Consider the following 18,730-nt stretch of genomic DNA (forward strand, 5'->3'; position numbering starts at 1 on the left):
TGTAGGACAGGCAGGTTTCCAGACTTTCAGGTCAACAAACCAAAACTACATCCATGTTTGTTACTGCTGGAGGGTATGCATAGGCGGTTTTACCATAGGTCATAGGTAAGCAATTGCTTGGGGCCTCGTCCGCCAACACCTCGTGAATTTGTGTTTCCTTTTATTTTATTTTTATTTATAAAACATTTTTCCTTTATTATCATCCACATTTCACATTTAATGGACTATTCCACCTTGACCTTCCTGCATTTGCGCAATGACGTAGAAATTCAAGTTTCCATCAGAGGCAGAGAGTCACTATCTTTGTTACCATGAAGCATTTTCAAAGTGGATTTGAGAAGAGAAAGAGGAAGAAGGAAGATGCCCAGTTTAAGGAAACTTTGCCGAAACTGAAATTCTTTAATAAAACAGCCAGAGACTCCACGACGGAGGAGCAACAAGTAGAGTGAGAACACCCATTATCAACCACCCTAACCGCTCGTGTATTTACTTCGTATTTATTAGAGAACTGGACATTGTTACCTATTTAAATGTAAGTCCTGTAAAAATACACATAATAAATTGTCTAAATGTAAAAAACCAACTTCATACATATACATTTAGTTATATTAATACAGCCTTATTTACTATATCAACTTTAAGACAAGCAACACGCTCGTAATTATCTCATCGCGACCCATTAAATCCAATGGCGCAGACGTTGCTTCATAATTTCAAACTGCTTTCCTATCAGCTATTTTGCGTCCTGCGACTTCAGTTACAACAGTGAATATATACGGATTCCTAGACATGCTGATAGCGACCACCCTTTCTCATATTAATATAATATATTAATCTCAAATACGCAAGACAGGACACTTATACAGTATGCTAGCAAATTTAAGTTCCATTCATTTATATGGGGTGGTCGATACACATCCCCTTAGTAACCAAAAGCTAGCGCTGGACCACCTCTGAGTTATTTGCCGGCCTATTTTTATACGTCTATGTTGCCAGCACATTAAAAAATCACGAAAGTACTTTAAAAAAATAACCACTGGAGGATAATGAGGACATTTTTCCTACATAACTAGGCACAGGTTGTTACCGATATTTCGCCTATTTTTTCATATATACTTGCAAATCAGTTTACGTTTTCCTGTCTGTCGAAACGAAGTTGGTTGATAATAGGTGCTCTCACTCTAGCTGACATTATAACAGGTGTAACGTTAGTTGAAGAAGCTGAGCTAGCTAACATTAGCAGCCTTACTGTTGGCTCAGCCTGTTGTGCACCCACCGCACCTACTACAACTTCTAGCGTTACTGTCTCTGCTGGTTGCAGTGAACTAGCTACAGTGTGGGAGGAAAGTGTCAGAGGTGACATCGACAGACAGCAGCAGCCCACCACAAACCAGACACCGGCTCGGACAGGGAATTTTACCCCTAGAGAATAGTGGATGTTCAAATGCTTTATCAAAAGCATGTCCTATACGTTTGCCTTGAAAGAATTAAAGATTATATACTTATAATCTTTTTCTTGCCATATTGTCTTCTTCTAACTGACTGAAGGTCATTTGAAGTTCTTCAGTTAGAATTCTCATTTGGGTCTGTCTTTTAGTTCTGTGGCTTTGTTAACTGAAAAGCTGCCTCCAAGTAGTTTTTGTTCACTAGCTATGATTGCGTTAAGCAAAGTGGAGAAGGGCCTCCAAATCACTAAAACCGCCCCTGAGGGTATGCCTTTCTGCTGATCAATATTGGCATCTCCTGAAGATATCCTATAGTACTGTGTGGCCTATAAGGTGTAAAAGAGCCATTGGTTCATTAGAGTTCTTTAGAGTTCCTTGGTACACAGTGAAAGGTGCAATGAACAAATTGATCCGCACACACTGTGGATCAAGTTTGTTCATTTGAATTCCTGAATGGTAAACAATGCATTGCAAGTACAAAACCAAATTAATTTAAATAGTCATTAACTAGTCAAATGACCAATATAGTATTAACAGTAGTGAGAAATTAAACAGAAAAGAAGAAACTATTGTATTTATGAACATCCCTACTATTTTATGCTATTAATACTTTTCATCAGTAGTGAATGTAAAGTTTGGTAGAACATAGTGTTTACATATTGGCTGATACTGTGGAAGACACACTTCCCTCATGTACTGTTGCATTGTATTCCATAGCGTGAAACACGAATGAGTTCTGACATGTCATACCACTGTTAAATGTAGAACACTCTAAACATTCCAAAACGCTCTGTGTCAGCATCTAAATTAATTTCTAATCTGGTGTTTTCCTAGCCTCTGACCGTTTCTCTCTCTCCAGATTCCTGCTGATTTTTGTTTTCTATTCTATGATATAACCATTAATCATCTGGCTATTGAAGCAGTGTGTCTTACAGAACTGCTCGCTGTGAGGCTTGTAGTTCAGTACGTGTTTCCTCCATTACTAACCTCTTGTCTGTGTTGTATGTAATGTGCATGTTTTTTTCAAGGTTTTATAAGCATGTGCGTTGTGATCACCAATTATTTCCCATCATTGCCATAGTAACCAAACTACAGTGTAAGTGTATGGAGACATGAACAACAAATGTAAACTGTAAGCTAAAATGTAATGATTTTAATACAAATAAAATGAAAACGATCAACCCGTGCCCCAGAATCAAACTAAATAAATTCAATTACGTGGTGTGTAGGCTGCTCAAAGTGGCTATATGAGAATAAAAACAGGAGCCCGCAATAAAAAAGATACTTTAATGTATCATAAAATATCTTGGAAACAGCCCTTAATTATGGAAATTGGAGACAAGCAATGTTTCAGCCTCATCCGTCCTCAGTGTCTCAATACAAATGAAACAAAACAAATCTTGCAAGTGTATCGATAATGCCAAAGTAGCATCATGTAAGATATGCACTCAAATTCAAGGAACACCTCTAATTAACTTTGATTCACAGTTAATTTGAAATATTTTTCAAATTTGAAATAATGCTATTTTTCTCCACATATATAATTTGGTGAGATTTTGGTGATTTCCAAAATCCTAAGTCTAGTCTATACAATTGTTGATTGAATCTGGCCCATTGTATCAAAATACGATCTTTCCAGAAAGAATAACAACGTAATTCAAAATAAGTCTCTTTTCAAAAGATGGAGATGGATTCACAGGTCAGGCCATAATGATGTAGAATCAAATTTAATAATCAAATTATGTTTAGCATTAAAGAAAAAAACTAAACAAAGAGCAACTGGATAAATGGTTCAATTTGTCTGATAAAATCATCAAAATGTAATTTAACATATGTTCTCATTTTTCATCCATCCATTTTTTAATAATTACCATGTTTGAATAATAAGGGAAAAATGGCATATACAGGGACAATTATATCCCTCCTAAAATAAATCCACCATATTAAACCGAAGAATAATGGCCTTTTCTTCCCTGACATTAAAAGAAAGAAACATGCTGTCCACAAAAAAGACCAAAATCAAAATTTTTCTTAAGCAGCTATTTATTTGGAGAATCAAATGGGGAAAAAAGAATAAGCAGTGCATTACAAAGGAGCCGCTTCTGTTCGCTGAAACAGCTTTCCTCAGTATTCTCACTGCACAAGTCACAAGTGCTTTTTTATAAAAGGAACATGGAAGTTCACAAATTAGTTAAATAGCAACCAGTTGGTCCTCAATTAAGGCACAGGCTCATTAACGAGGCAAGTGACACATGCAGGCCCTAACAATTATGGAAAGCTTCAAGAGATCCTACCCTCACACAAAAGGAAACCAAATTAAAATATTTACCTCAACAAATTAAATACTAGTTACCTTTATGTACAAATACACTACATAAGTAAAGAAAAAACAATGCATGCCACGGGTAATTTTAATGAAAAGCCTAATTCTTCATTAATTTCGTGACATTACAAATCCCTGGCGTTATAAATCTTTTAGGTAGCACCATTATTTTCCAAAAGAAAAATAATTCTTAACAAATATGCAGCATATGCAACAAAGACTTGACTTGAAACACACATAAAGCAAATATATTTGAGTAATATTACAGATGTAACAAATTGTCAAATGAACAACTGGCTTTTTTAAAGATATATTTGTGAAACATGGCTTGGGCATGCAAGTCTACTGGAACTGGTTCACTTGTCTTCAATGATAATGTGACTGCTGGAGACATTGGTAGTACAGAAACATCTTTTCTGCTCAGATCCAACCAAATACCTTTAAATTCATTGGACAGTACTTCACCTTACAGCAGGACAACGACCCCAAACACACTGCTAAAGCAACCATGGAGTTTTTCAGGTTCAAAAAGTGGAATATTCCTGACTGGCCAAGTCAATCACCAGACCTGAATCCAAATGAACATGCATTTCACTGAAGACAAGACTGGAGGTACAGATGTCTGCAGGTGATTAAAATGTGACTGGTGATTAAAAAATATACACGGGGTGCCCGATATTTTTAACAATTACATTGAATGTATTATTGGGGCAGCAGTTTTCTTCAAAGTGCACCAGACATTGTTACAGCAGTAATGTATGTAATTCAGATCTCTTTTTGTGTGTTGTAAATTCACTTTATGTGACACCACTCTACCTTACACAAGAGTGACACGCCATCACAAGGGAATTTATGCTACATCGTCAAAACCATGCAGAGAACCTGTGTTGGGAGGGGGTGGAGGGTTGGGGGTGTTCAAACATGCATTAATCAATCCCTGACCTGTACTTTAACCTTGAGCTGGCACAACATGTCATCCCGTCTGAATGCCAAGTCACTCTGATCCTGCAAACTGCAGCAGCAGACCACGCCGAATCAATAGGAATTCTGTACTCTGCGTTTTGCAAATTACAGTATTTTTGGGCGGGACAATGAGAGTCTAATCTCGTAGTTACACGATATTTTCCGATTTTTGTAATCACAAAACAAATGCTACAATGAATGCAACCATGACTCGCTTGGGGGATCTTGTACTTTAATTTTTTAAAAAGTCAAATTACACCTTACATTGTAATAAAAGAAACATAATTTTATATTTTTTATTTAAGCAAAGCTGCATCAGTCTATATTTATGGCTTTATCATCAATTTCCATACATTATTCCTTTTTCCTTGTTTCCTTTATTCAGGAATGCAGGGATATTTATATGCATCACATTATACTGAATTTTACAGAGTAACAGTTGCCATTAATCACTGATGCTAGCTCCCCAATTCTTCATAGGAGAAAATGAAATCGCTTAGTTAGCTAACATTCATTCAAAACTAAGCATTGCACAGTATGGTCAGTGCAAATTACATGCTCAATCAAGCATTTACCCAAGCGATCAACTAGAATTTAAGTATGGGTTCATTGAGGTCAGGCGACACCAAATCCATTATTTGTTCACGTTATACATGAGGAAGTTAACATGTGAGCAGTAATCAACAAATTCTGCTGCTTGTACTCAAAGATCTCCTCTAACAAATTAAATGGTATTGGACATCAGAATGTTACTGTCACAGAGGAATCAATAGGCAATGTGTTTTGTGCACCAGACAATATAGGCACTGCCATGTTAAATCATTACTATTTGCATATATTTATTGAAGGAAGAAAAGCTGGTGAACCCTCAATCTTTCTATTTCGATATCTGTATACAGAGTATTCCTGTCCCCCCCCCCCCCACATAAGTAAAAAACAGGGACATTAGGGAGTATCTGTATGTGGTTAATAGAAAATCATTGTACCATTTCAATATGCGTGAGATTTCATAACCGGGATGCTGCCAGCAGCATGCTAAATCACTCTATACTGTATGTGCTTGACAATTGCAAATAGTCTTAAAATTGTGATTGTCACAGATATGGGCGCACAAACACAATTCACTCACGCACTGCATACACATACACACACACACACTACTACACTATACTGACAGTCCTCACCCTAACAGCCTAATACCAGTAAGTCCGTACAAACCTATTTTGGTCAGAAATCACTGTATTTCCACCCCAATATATTTTCTCCCAGTGGCTGCCATCCGACAGCTCTTTGTATGGAAATTTCTTATTTAAAAATTCCATATGTGAATTTGGCATTTGACTGATTAGTTAAAAAAACCTCTACTAGTTCCTACTGTAGATATGATAGGCTAAATAGAGTCTTTTTGTTATCATATGTGTCATTTAATGCCAGAAAAGTGGGCATTAGACAAGTCACACTTTCCATTGACTAAAAAAACTGGAAACACTCTTCCAATTATAGTGTTGGTACTGTCAACAAATGAGGAAGCTGGGACTAATTTTGCAAGGGAGCATTATAGGCCATGTGGAATTTTTGATTTAAATGTATTCATCTGTTGTTTTGCAAGTAGAAAAACTAATTTAGGCATTTCCTTGTTTGAAAACAGCTTGTTTAATTCAGTAAAGGAATTACTGGGGTGTGGGGGGACATGACTGAGGTAGGGGGTACAGGATGTCACACAACGGTACTGTATATCAAAGAATACAATTTGACTGGATTAGAGGGTAGAAGAGGTTGTGTCATATTGGCATACTACTAGGTGAGACACTTCAGGGGCATTAACTGTACTCGGCCCCCATGTTTTAAAACAGGCTAAGGAAACAAAAACAACCATACCTTCTCATTCAAGAAAACATGCATTTGAATTCATTTCTCGACACACTGACAGTCTGATGTATACAACAAAGCTAGAATCAGTTTAGGTTGAGCTGGGCAGTCAGACACAGTCCGTGAACAATTGCCCCCCTTTCAATGTTCCCTCACTGATGCAATAAACACCATGTCAATCCTTCTAGTGCTTTCCTTGGTCAATATCCTTCAGTTTCTCTCTATTCAACACATATCGACAGCATTCGTAATTGCATTAACATATGATTTGTAATGTTTTCGAGAATGCAAGTCGGGTAGCATTTTTTGATGCCAGTTGTCAGCCATACTTGAGTTATTCATTTACAGTGCCTTATTGTGCCCTGACTTTGAAATCCGAACAGGAAACTAAGATGGATCTTCTACAGCAATCCCGCTTACTTTGGTTTGTTTAGTTATTTTCATTACATGTAAGATATTATTTTTGAATATAGCATATAGAGGTTCTCACTTTGTAGATATATATCAAGTAGCCATTCCAATAAATGTTTCCAGTTAAAGCAGGTGTATTTTGACATGGCTTTCAAAGTTACAAATATTTTAGTTTCCACAGGGTTTGTATCTGAGATTCCACTGAAAAATGCACAACATTTTCAATGAAATAATGGTTTTATTTTGTTATGTTGTTTACCAATCATTAACACACATACATTTTTCCCTCACCCTTGTTTTATTGCCACCCCTGCACTGCTCTATTGATGAAGTCCAGAGCGAGCAAAAGTAACTTTTAAAAGTAATCTAATGATCTGATGGCCCTCAAGTGATTCAGTCAATAAAGGAGCTTTGGGAGACACCCCTTATGGCCCTTGACTACTCTATGTCATTCCCTGACCAGGACTGAAAGTGTGGAGTGGCAGGACACAGTTGGTCTTGCCTGGCTAAAGGCAAGGTGCATTTCAATGAGCAAAGGTTCCTTAGCTTACAACTACAACTTATGACAGCTATGCCCTTTAAAAGCATTATTTTATGAAGGTAACAATGCACCATATGAGCTGGTGTGGTATCCTGGCTGTGTCAGTCTTGACTAGAGGCAGCGCAGCCAGGGCTGTGCACAGAGTTTTGGGGGGCATGTGCTCAAAATTAAAAAGGGCACCTGTAGTAAGCAGGACCGGTGGAAAGGGCCCTGCAGCCAAAAGAGCCCTTTTGCTGTCTCAGGACAGGGGGCATGTGTTTCAGCATATGTTGGTGTCTATCTGTGCATGTGCCTGGGCACAAGCCCTGTGGCCTTCTCAGAGAGGGAGGATTTCAGTTGGCAGGTCAGTTCCCATGTCTTCTCTTCTCCTAAGAGAAACTCCTTTGGTGATTGGGTGTATCATCTGTGCATTAAATGAGCCCCTCTGATACAATTACCATGCAGCTGTACCTGTGGACTAGAGAGTGAAAAGCTTTTAAGGACAGATGTGGGGTTTATGCTTGTCTAACTGTCTTGTATTGATCTAGAATATTGCAGTGATGAGGCGGGCTACTAATGTGATTGGTTTGGATAAAGGAATAATAAGGGTACTAATTGGCTCCAGGTACCCACAGACTAACAGCTGTTGTTGGTGAGAGATATGCCTCCAGTTGGGGTCCAGTTGAGTGTTGCCAATAGCATGGAAAAGTGGTCAGTGTATTAGAGCGCACAAATTTCAGCTGTATTTCCTGGTATAAATAGCAGCGGGCACAATGATAACTTTGGAGGAATAATATCTGATTAAAAATTTGGCGAAAAAAGGGGGGCAATTTGATTATGAAAATATATACATCCTTGCAAAGCATTGCCTTTTATTAAATAGAAGCATTTCTTGAGGAAGTTTTCCCATTCCTTCTGGCAAAATTATTTTTCATTTCATATTTTTATACACTGTTTTTTTGACTTGTAATCACAAAAGGTTGTGATAGAAAACCAAGACATATTTTGTTTTAACAATTGCTTTGTAGGTTTGGATGTGTGCTTCGATTGGCTTTTGAAGGAACTAGATTTCTATCCAAAATGTTCCAGTATGTATTTGAATCTTCATTTCTCACAAGGTCTCTACCATTAGGAGATATAAGCCAACGATGAAGTAAAATATATTCATCTATATACTTACACATAAGTCACAGAGTTCTGAATTTAACGTCTTGTAACAGTTTACAAGAAATACATGGCATAAACTCATGCATGCCGGGCCTGAAGCTTCAGTAGACAAATGGTTCCATTCCCAAGTCCTTGTCCCATTAGCGTATGCCCTGCAAGGCAGGGAAATATGACATCGAGATATGGTTGGCATGTGACACAAGATCCAGTTATGCCTACAAGACCAAGTCATAACTACAACAACGGGGGAGAAGTGGACAACTGTGAAAACCTTACAGCTGTATACAGATATATACAGCTTTAAGAAGATGACAGCCAACTGGCCTTAGGCCATCTTTTACAATATCACTGATGTGACTGCATACAATCTTCCTGAAGCCATAGCAAGGTTAGTGGAAGTGGAAGAGGTGCCATGCCTGCCCTTCCAAGAAAAACAGCAAAACCAGAACAACCTGCTAAAATGAAAAAGTACATTTGCAAGTCACACACATAGACACTCACGTACTTTCATCACTTGGTGCAAACCCATCAGTCGCTCCATCACTCCATCCATACTAGTGCTGTTCAGTAATGAAGAAGAAAAAACAATCAAATGTGACAAATGGCAGTGTATTATTCATGTTATTGCTCATGGTATTTTTTGAAATTCTACTTTTTTTCTTTCAAGAAAAACTGCAAACCGATTATTGGTCATTTTACTTTTGACCCAAAACGTAAAAGCTGTTAATTTGTTCATAATATCAACTCATCAAGGCAAACAAAACATCCTGGAAGTGCACATATGTTAAAAAGAGACAATCAAACAAAACATATGCATCCTACATATATTATGCCAAATATAATCAATATATGCTTTGACATGAAAATGAGGGGTGTATCATACAATAAAAAAGGTCTGTATAGACTGTAAAGTACAAAAGACATGTCAATCTCATAAATGCAGATGACTGACTAGATGGTAATTAGGGTAAAATACAACTGGAAGGTAAATTAACTACTATGATAAAAGTAGTTTGGGCAACTTCAGGAGAAATTCAATTGAGAATGTAGTCTCTAGGAATGCCAACAGCAGCTTGAAAAACCTCTATACACTTTCTGTGGCCTCTATAGTGTAATATACACAGAACACACACACACACATAATTGAATTGAATTGAAGTAAAACAGTGCTCAACAACAGTGCTTTCAAAAGTGGTCCTGGGACCAACTGTGTATGCTGGTTTCCATTCTAAGCATATGCATCCTCAATTGTAACAAGTTAATTGCTCATAATTAGACAAGCTTTGGTCTATTGAAGGATTTACCTGCTTAATACTGCATTGTGTCATAAATTGCTATAAAGAATAGCACGAGTAAATGTCACATAAAAACACTGTTATACACTTAGTGAAATGTAACAGCTACTTACAAACAAGGTTTGATTTGAAACATTTTGTTTTGCCAGCCACTGTGGCTAGTGATTTTTCAAAGTCACTAGCCACTCAGCATTTTCAACAGCCAAAATCCCCCACCCCCTGCAAATAAAGGTAATTGGAGAATATAACTGCATGCATTTGTTTGGACAGAAACTACTCTGTTAACTGCCGCATTATCTTTCAGCACAGCATGCAAAAAAGGCTTAACAACGCATGCGCTTCAAGATTGTTGAGAGTAGAAACCCTGCACATTGCCGTTGTTTGCCATGAATATTGTCCAAGTGTCTGTGCAGAGAATGAAGAGTACGTGTATCAGCAATTTTAAATATTTTGTGATGAAAATAAAATTGTTTTATTACTTGCCTATAGATGAGGATAACTGGCTATATTTGATGATATTAAGCATTATGTGAATATTATTTGCTGTTAGAATCCCCCGTCTAAAATAAACCCCTTTAACTCTAAAACTATATACAGTACAGACATGATTCAAAGCTCGAAGAGCACATTTGTACCAAAATTACCAAATCCCCTGATCCTACAGGATACTCATAAGTAAACATACAGGACATATTAATCATATTAATTCTTAAAAAACAAACACTTGAATAAGCCTACTTTTTTCTTTTTTTGCATCGTTAAAAAAAAAAAAAACGAAAGCAACTTTGAAATCTTGGATGTCCATCTGTCAAAGTTTTATGCTCCTTGACTGAGCCATTATTGTTTTCTGTGTTCAGTCCAGCAGTCATTGTCACCGGGGCTTGACATTAACACCTTCCTCCAGCCAAGTGTGCGTAGAATTCCGCAGTGGTGTGAAACTCGTTCATTCTTACTAGCCACTTTAGCTGGTAACCTTTCAATAGTATTTTGTACAAAAAAATAAATAAATAAAAATTGTTGTTTAGAAAAAGCATCTGAAAATAGTTAAGTCAATTCATACTACATGATAGTATAACTTCCACGAGCACTGGGTGGGCATTATGTGCTCATTCCATTGGCTACCCACAGCGAACTCGTCTCTGCAAAAAATAAAAAATAAAAAAAAATAATAGGGCTATCTCATCAATAGTCAATGTCGACTTTGAGGATGATTTAACTGTCCCAATTTTCTTCACGCCTCCTCATTCTCTCCTTTCCTCCACTCATCTCCTCCCCTCCTTTCCTCAACATACTTCTGGGTTGAACATGAGTGGTAGTAGGGAAATGGGGAAAAGGTGGAGAGGAGTGAAAAGTACACCAGGCACACCACAAGACACGCCACTGCCAAATTAATGACAGAACTGTGTCCTTGACTTTGTGGCAGTTTGTGTTCATGTCATTTCAAAATGTTTTTAAAAAATCTACTTATTTTTGTTGTTAAAAACATAAGCATCCCAATTGCATAATTCCAAATGGAGAGAGTACTGAGTGAACCCATTTTAATTTAAATAAGCAGTTTTCAATTGACAAGCATTTGCTGCCTAAGCACAGTGTTGCCAACTATTTTCTATGGAAAGTAGCTAAGGCCTCCTCTAAAAGTCACTAGATGATGTCATACATTAATTTGCATATGTATGACGTCACCACACAAACATTTGCATATAAAAAAAAACATATGTTAAGCCATGCACGGCGATAGGTTTTGTGTTTGCCTGCCCTCCAATGACGTTGGCCGAGCTGCATAGTGTCTGTTAGATCTGTAGAACATCTACTTCCATGTAATTACAGCGGTTGATTCTACATAGGTCAATCATTACTTTCATAAACGTGGGTAATGCTAGAGCACTAGGAAAGGCAGACGTGACGTCATTCACAAATCGGTGAAAGGTAATTTTTGCTGTTGCTCGACAACGAGAATGGAGGTTGCCAAAGTTGCGAGAAGTCGCCAAATTTGTCACTAGTCGCTAGATAAGATTTTTAGTCGCTAGGGAAGGTCAAAAAGTCGCTATATCTAGAGACAAAGTTGCTAAATTGGCAACACTGCCTAAGCATGCATTTGTGTACTTCACAATCCAGTCTCTGTCATCTACCCACGCTAAGGATATTTGCACTCAGCTGACGTCACCTCTTCTTCTCCATTTTGTATCTTACGTTCAACAGCTGATTGACTAAGGTAAGGAAGCCTATTCTATTTATACCATAAATTACTCATGTTATAAACCTTTTATGTTAGCTAACACGTGAATGTCACTACATAGCTAGCTAGGTAACATTAGCAAATTAGCTAACGCTGGCTAACTAGCTAATGTAACTTTTCCAGCAAATATTTGAGTGAATTTGTTCCATGTAACACATAATTGAATAGATGATTGGCTTGGCCGCAAGGAGCAATCAATACCATGTTGTGGCCTTGCCATTCTTACCCTGTTGTGGCTAGGGGTGTAACGGTATGTTTTCAAACCATAAACTCTATGGTGCAGACCCCACAGTTCAGTTCACATGCAATCTGTTACAAAGTTTAAATTTAGTGACATTTTAATAAACATGAAATCAAAAAATGTTAAAATTAGACAGATGAAGCACATTTATATATATATATATATATAAATATATATGGATACTTTATTAATCGACTACATCACAAACTGAAAACCATGGTAATCCAGCTAGCCAAGTCACAAACATTATCTAAGCTTGTCATATGACGCCACTCATAGAGAAAGGTAATATCGAATGCACAACTGATAATTGATGATAGCTAACGTTAGCTAAGTAATATGCAACTAGTCGGTATCCATTTTTTAGGTTTTAATTAAGAACTGAGTCTGCTAGCTCATTAGCCATTAAAACAGCTTTTTCATGAGCCTGTCTGGGATTCTGGAAGACAATGGGCCTCAGAAGTCTTGTTGTCGTTGTCTTTGGATTGATTAGAATTTTTTGAGACTTCCAAACAAAAAAAAAACAAAAAAAAAATGATTGCCTATGGGAGAAATGAATGCCTTTCTCTTAATTCCTTCTAAATTATGAATTATCTTTGGATGTTTGTTTGTATACGAAACAATAATGCTTTTCACCCATTTTTTATAATCTAAAAAAAAAACTTGTAGATCATTTGGCTATGTTTGTCTATTATGAGCCACTGTACCTGTATGTGTGTTTATGGCTAGGCCAATCAACGTGCTCTAGTTCGGTCATGCAAGTACACTCACTCAACGTTGTTTTTGCACACACAGGTTTTATATTCTTAATAAAGCGGCGGTTTGTTCCAAGTCAGTGTGATCATTGACTCACACACAAACGAACTAATTTCTAAAGGGTATGCAGTCAGAAAAGCCATATCCTAAGTTAGCGCCACTACGTATAAATTAAAAAAAAAACTTTTTTTTTCTTTTCACAAATTGGATTAGTATCATGGATAGGCCCTATACTTACTTACCATCATGATGGGGATAGACAGGTAAAACGACAACATTCTCACAACGTGCTGTGCACAGACACGTTGATTGGATAATTACTTTTTGTAAAGTTAATATTAAACTCATTCTGGCATGCCGATGTGCTACTAGATGCGCACTGTAGTACAACTGTCGATTTGAAAAGCAAAATGTTGGCATAAGACAAAACTGTGACAGGATTACCGGAGCGCAGCGCTAAGGGACAGTTTACGAGTGCCTCAGACCACTAACGAGACGCTGGGAAACAGCTCGAGACCTAAAGGAAGAGCTTAAGGTATACCTTACGACGCACGTAGCGCTAAGCAGACTCTGGGAAACGCAGCCCTGACCTGTTTATAAACAAGACCTGCAGAATTTATTTGCAGTACTGGTCTCTGCGAGCCCTCCCACTAGGCGTACATGCCCAATCAACTTGGTTCAAAGTCCCTCTATAATCCTTTAAAACTTTTATCAGGCTGTCCCTCTTCTTGGAATCTTCCATTTCGTCTCACCAGAGCTCCTGCGAGACAAAGCATATATCAAGACCTTCAGTAGCATAAAAATATCAGTGTAATCGTATTGCAAGCATACTCAACTCTACCAGAAGCCACATATTAACTCCACTTTCTTATACGCATTCATTTTCAAAAGAACTGCAGTATTGCAAGCGTGAGGCACCCGGATTGTAAATGGAGTCTTCTTTCTGACATTGTTCGTCCTCCAACATACTTGTAATACCAAGGATATCAAACAGTTCAGTGAGATCGCGAGTTTTATAGCATTTCAAGTTCTTGCTTTTTGATTTAAACAACGACAGCAACAACCATGTCTAGAATGCTCACCAGAGACCTGCCGGACATAGAGGTACAAAAATTAATCTCTTGTCTCCGACCGTTTCTCTCTTTCTGTAGGCTACTAATCACGATTATTTCTTTATTTTTCAGATGTTCATGTATTTTAGGGTACACTACATTGTTTGCTATTGGTTGTAGCTACACATGTACTCGACGATGATATTATTTACAAATAGTCTGTAGTGTGTAGATATTAATGAAAAATAGTTTGCAGTTTGCTGTAGTAGCCTAATGCTTTTCCTGGTAGAGAAGATGATTTAACTTTTGCAGCGCTGAGTTCGAGAAATTAATGTCATGGCACTGCGCTGTCACTGTGAGCCCGTTAATGTGACCAGCATAGTGTAAAAAGGATTGACGTGTTTTGATATTTTTAGCATTAACTAGGTAGGCGGACGCTGTATTCAGTTTTAGAAGGCACATAACTCGTCTTTTCAATCATGGCGTAGTTTTGCTTCCGATGTATATCTAAAGGAGCGCAGTGACAGCAATTTGCGGTGTCAACTGTGTTTTGTGACTAGTCTAATGCATTTACATGCGTGATGCATGTCTCAACATATCAACCTGTATTGAAGTAGCCTACAGGTGACGCGTTGTTTCCAACATATACTGCTTTTTGCCCTTGCTTAGAATTCCTGAGTGACAGTATCAGCATAACGTAGCCTGCAACAGTGAGTGTAATCGTTCATGTTGGCTATTACATAATAATAATAATAATAATAATAATAATAATAATAGTAATTAGACATGTGGGGATACCAAAGATTGGTAGGCTACTGGCTATGATAAATGGGGGGGACGGTACCAGCCACAGCTATAGTGTTAGAACAAGCTCAACAAGTTTTAAATCAGCACTGCCAGATGTTACTATCACAAGTACTACCAGTTCCATTACCACCACAACTAGCAGGTAATCATGATGCTTTCATAATCGCTATAAAAGTAAGGATTAGGACAATTATAATGTATTTATAGTTTTCACTTCTTCAAAAATTTGAACATTTAAACCAAGGGAGGAGAAACTGAAGTCAGTTTTCCCAGGGATATGAAAAAGGCTGCAAGTACACTGTAATGCAATTCACGTGTGCATGTAGTTATTACGCCATGCAGTACATGTGAAAGTCACATGATTATATTTAATGCCACTGTGAGGGAGGGCACACAAACACACTAATACTCGAACAAAATCCCCCATTGACTGTTAGAAGCAGGTATATACATAAGTCTGTGATTTAATACTCTCCAGTCCAAGTTGTGCAATACTCTGTACGGCCACCTGTAGTTTTTGTGTCACATTTTGTACTGTACGTATCACAAGGTTAATTCTGAGTAATAGCCAGAGACTGTAAAAAATATGGACAAAGCTACTGTGACGTCACCCATTGACTCTCCGTGGGTCTCCGAAAATACGTTTTGAAGCTCAATGGCGGGCACGGTCATTTTGGAGTTGGAGCCAAAACCACAGAGTTTAAAAGCCGCTCTGTGATTTTTACAATTTGATTGACAGTCCGGTGCGGAAAAGCCCATCAACCTGAACGAGGCTAGCTGACTGTCTGCCGTTATGTTTTAAAATATATTATCAGATGTTTACGGAGTTTAATTTCCATCCGTGACTGTACTGTCATGTAATCACGTTATATGTATGACATTAAAAATACAATTAGGCTATGTTCAGTTATCTTCAATTCATGTTTCTCAGCAAAACGAATATGCTTAACTAGCATATCAGCTTGCCAGTGAGCTAGGTAGGCTATCCGTGGTTAGCTCACGCATTAGCAATATGAACCACAGGGGAAGAACATTGACTACACTGATGGTCAATCAATCGGAGATGTGTAGGCTACTGGTGATTTGACTAGGCTCATTTTCGTATAACTGTCTGGTAGATCTGTTGTTAACCGAGCAAGTTATCGTCGTAGGTTTTCGCCAGTCAGTTAATGAGCCAGTAACTGCTACTACTAGCTACTCCATCGCCGTTTGTGGTGTTCACTTGCTGGGTGACGCTAGCTGACCGATCGTTCGCAAATCACTTTCTACCGAATAAAAATTAACACTGTCAGCGGTTATTAACAAATCTACCAAGTATTTTAATAACTGATCTGCAGGCGTGTAAATATGACAACGCACTTTGTACAGCAAGTTTTCCACCTGGTGCATGAAGACAAAAATAATGTAGCCTACGTTGAATTTCTAATTATTATTAGGCTATCGTTTTTTTCTTGTAAATCATCAAAACCAATGGAGAAAAGCCAATATACGCAAGGAGCCCCCAGAACCGATTCTGAGAACCACTGTCTTAAATGCCTAGTTTGTCGGTCTCTTAAATGCTAAAAACATATTCCTTTCTAAATGCCAAGATGGTTAATTTCGTTAAATTCTGTGTGTGTGATTTCAGCAAATGAACCTTGAGACTCTTAATTCGCTTCGTGAAAAAAGTGTTTATCCCAAAATCGGGATTATAGTAGCTTTGTCACATGCTTGAAGCATGGCCCAGGTAGACATTTACGGAATGTACACGACTGACAAGCCGCCAAACACGTCTGACAGATTGAATGTTTGCCGGTTAAGGTTAGCTAGCTAGTCAAATGGCTTGGTAGCCGAAGTTGCGAACTGTTTTAGCATAGGCTACTACTGGACTACCAAATATAGCAAGCTGATTACGCTTTCTGCCAACTAATTATTTGGTTAAGTAGGCTAAAGGAAATAGTAAAAATGACTCGGCTACCGAAAAACTTAAGAGGAGGATTATTTTATGGTCGTCTAGTGCAGCTGTAAATAGCACACGCCATAATTAAATCACCACGAAATGGGATGCTTGCATTTTCAGACCGTAGCCGGCGCCGCAATGTCAAGGCCAAGAGACGCCACCGCCCACCCCAGTGACCATAGACTGTAGCCCCTACTATAGCTCAGTTCTCCGCAGTAATCCGGAAGTGACGCAAGCTGTACCTCATTGGTCCAGAACAAATATTGGCACTGTGCCCAAATGACGCAATAAATCATGAAATCGACCCATGGACAGTCATAAGACCAATAAAATACACCTATTATGACTATTTGTTCTTGTGAGAAAAAATTATTGACTTTGTATTTTGATCGCATTTGTACCGTAGACTTACATGGAAACCGGATATGAAAACACCTATACTGGAGCCATCCGTAGTGGCGCTAGTGAGCAACCAGGAACTACAACACCAGGAAATGAGCTTCAAAAACGAAGTCTGGTTTTGGCCGCTTGGTAATAGCCAACTTACTCTTCTTTGTGGTTCAAGGCATCTTAACTCTCTATCAGCGGTGGGTGTAACCAAGATCGTTCTAGCTTTAAAATGGTAAAATAAGCATGTGATAAAAGCAAAAAAAACTATTTTCAATTTGTTTATATATATATATATATATATATATATATATATATATATATATATATTATTTTTCATTTTATTTAGATTTTTCTTTTTGAGTGAATGTGCATTTGAAGGCTTGGAAACAGAATTTTTGCTTTTTTAGAAAAAAACAAAGGTTGTCATATGTGTGGGTACACAAGCAGTTTTCTTTAGAGATAATGTTGGATATACAGTAAGAAATGTCTCATGCCCACATAGTTCAGTGAACACAAATTCATAAATGGACACAAGGAAGCATTGTGAAGGGATGGTGGTGGTGCCTGGGTGCACAAAACTGTTGTTAACAAATGCATCTGTCCACTGTGTTACCAAAAACCTATACTTAGTAATGTCCAGTGTGTGTACTATGGCATTTAAGGTTAACTCTTGTTATGAAAGGACCTACAAATGAACCAAAAACACACTCACTTCCTCTTCATTAAACTTGGGCGTCAGTCTGAAGTAACTACCAATCTGAAAGTGTGCTTTATGCTTGTGCTGCATCTGGGAGTTTGAAAACGTCTAAGGCAAGCCTTGCACGTTCTGCCTAAGCCTCATCTTGAGCTTCTCTCACTTGTTCTCTCATTGGCTTGCACCTCCCTTTCTTGAGCCTCTATGTCTCTCCTGTTTTCTTATGGGATCTGGTAAGCGTAGATATTCCACAAGGACCTCAACGATGTCCAACTTCTTTCCATGAGGCTCTATATCCCAACTGCAAAATTTTCAGCTGCAGCAATCAATTGGTTCTTCTTGAACTTACTTAGGCCACTACGATAAATGTCACTTTGACAGAACTGCCATTGTTCCTTAATAGGCCAGTGCAGGCAAAATGAGTAGCTACTAGTCAGACTGCACATCTAGCCCAGCGGTGCACAACTCCGGTCCTGGAGGGCCGATCTGCGTGCTGGTTTTTGTTCTAACCAATTTCCATAGATATAGTTTTCCGACAGCTGTATAAACTATTCTGCTTCATTCCTGCACTTGAGCTCAGTAAAATCTCCAGGATACACTTGCAGTCTGCGGCTGTAGCTGG

At 38.1% G+C, this 18,730-nt stretch overlaps 1 protein-coding gene across 3 annotated transcripts in view; it reads left to right on the forward strand.

Moving 5' to 3' along the window:
* Nucleotides 1–13,920: 13,920 nt before the first annotated feature.
* The window catches only part of dpyda.1 (dihydropyrimidine dehydrogenase a, tandem duplicate 1), a 181,974-nt gene continuing 177,164 nt past the window's right edge, over nucleotides 13,921–18,730 (forward strand). For 2 of the 3 annotated variants that reach the window (XR_010329557.1, XR_010329558.1), the window contains exon 1: nucleotides 13,921–14,330. Coding sequence is in view for 1 of the 3 variants with exons in the window: in XM_064332212.1 (XP_064188282.1) it covers nucleotides 14,292–14,330 (39 nt within the window). In the remaining 2 variants the exon portion in view is untranslated. The remainder of the gene's footprint in view (nucleotides 14,331–18,730) is intronic. The other variant, XM_064332212.1, reaches the window with a different exon arrangement.

The sequence above is a fragment of the Anguilla rostrata genome, chromosome 4 (genome assembly GCF_018555375.3).
Source record: "Anguilla rostrata isolate EN2019 chromosome 4, ASM1855537v3, whole genome shotgun sequence".
NCBI lineage: Eukaryota > Metazoa > Chordata > Actinopteri > Anguilliformes > Anguillidae > Anguilla > Anguilla rostrata.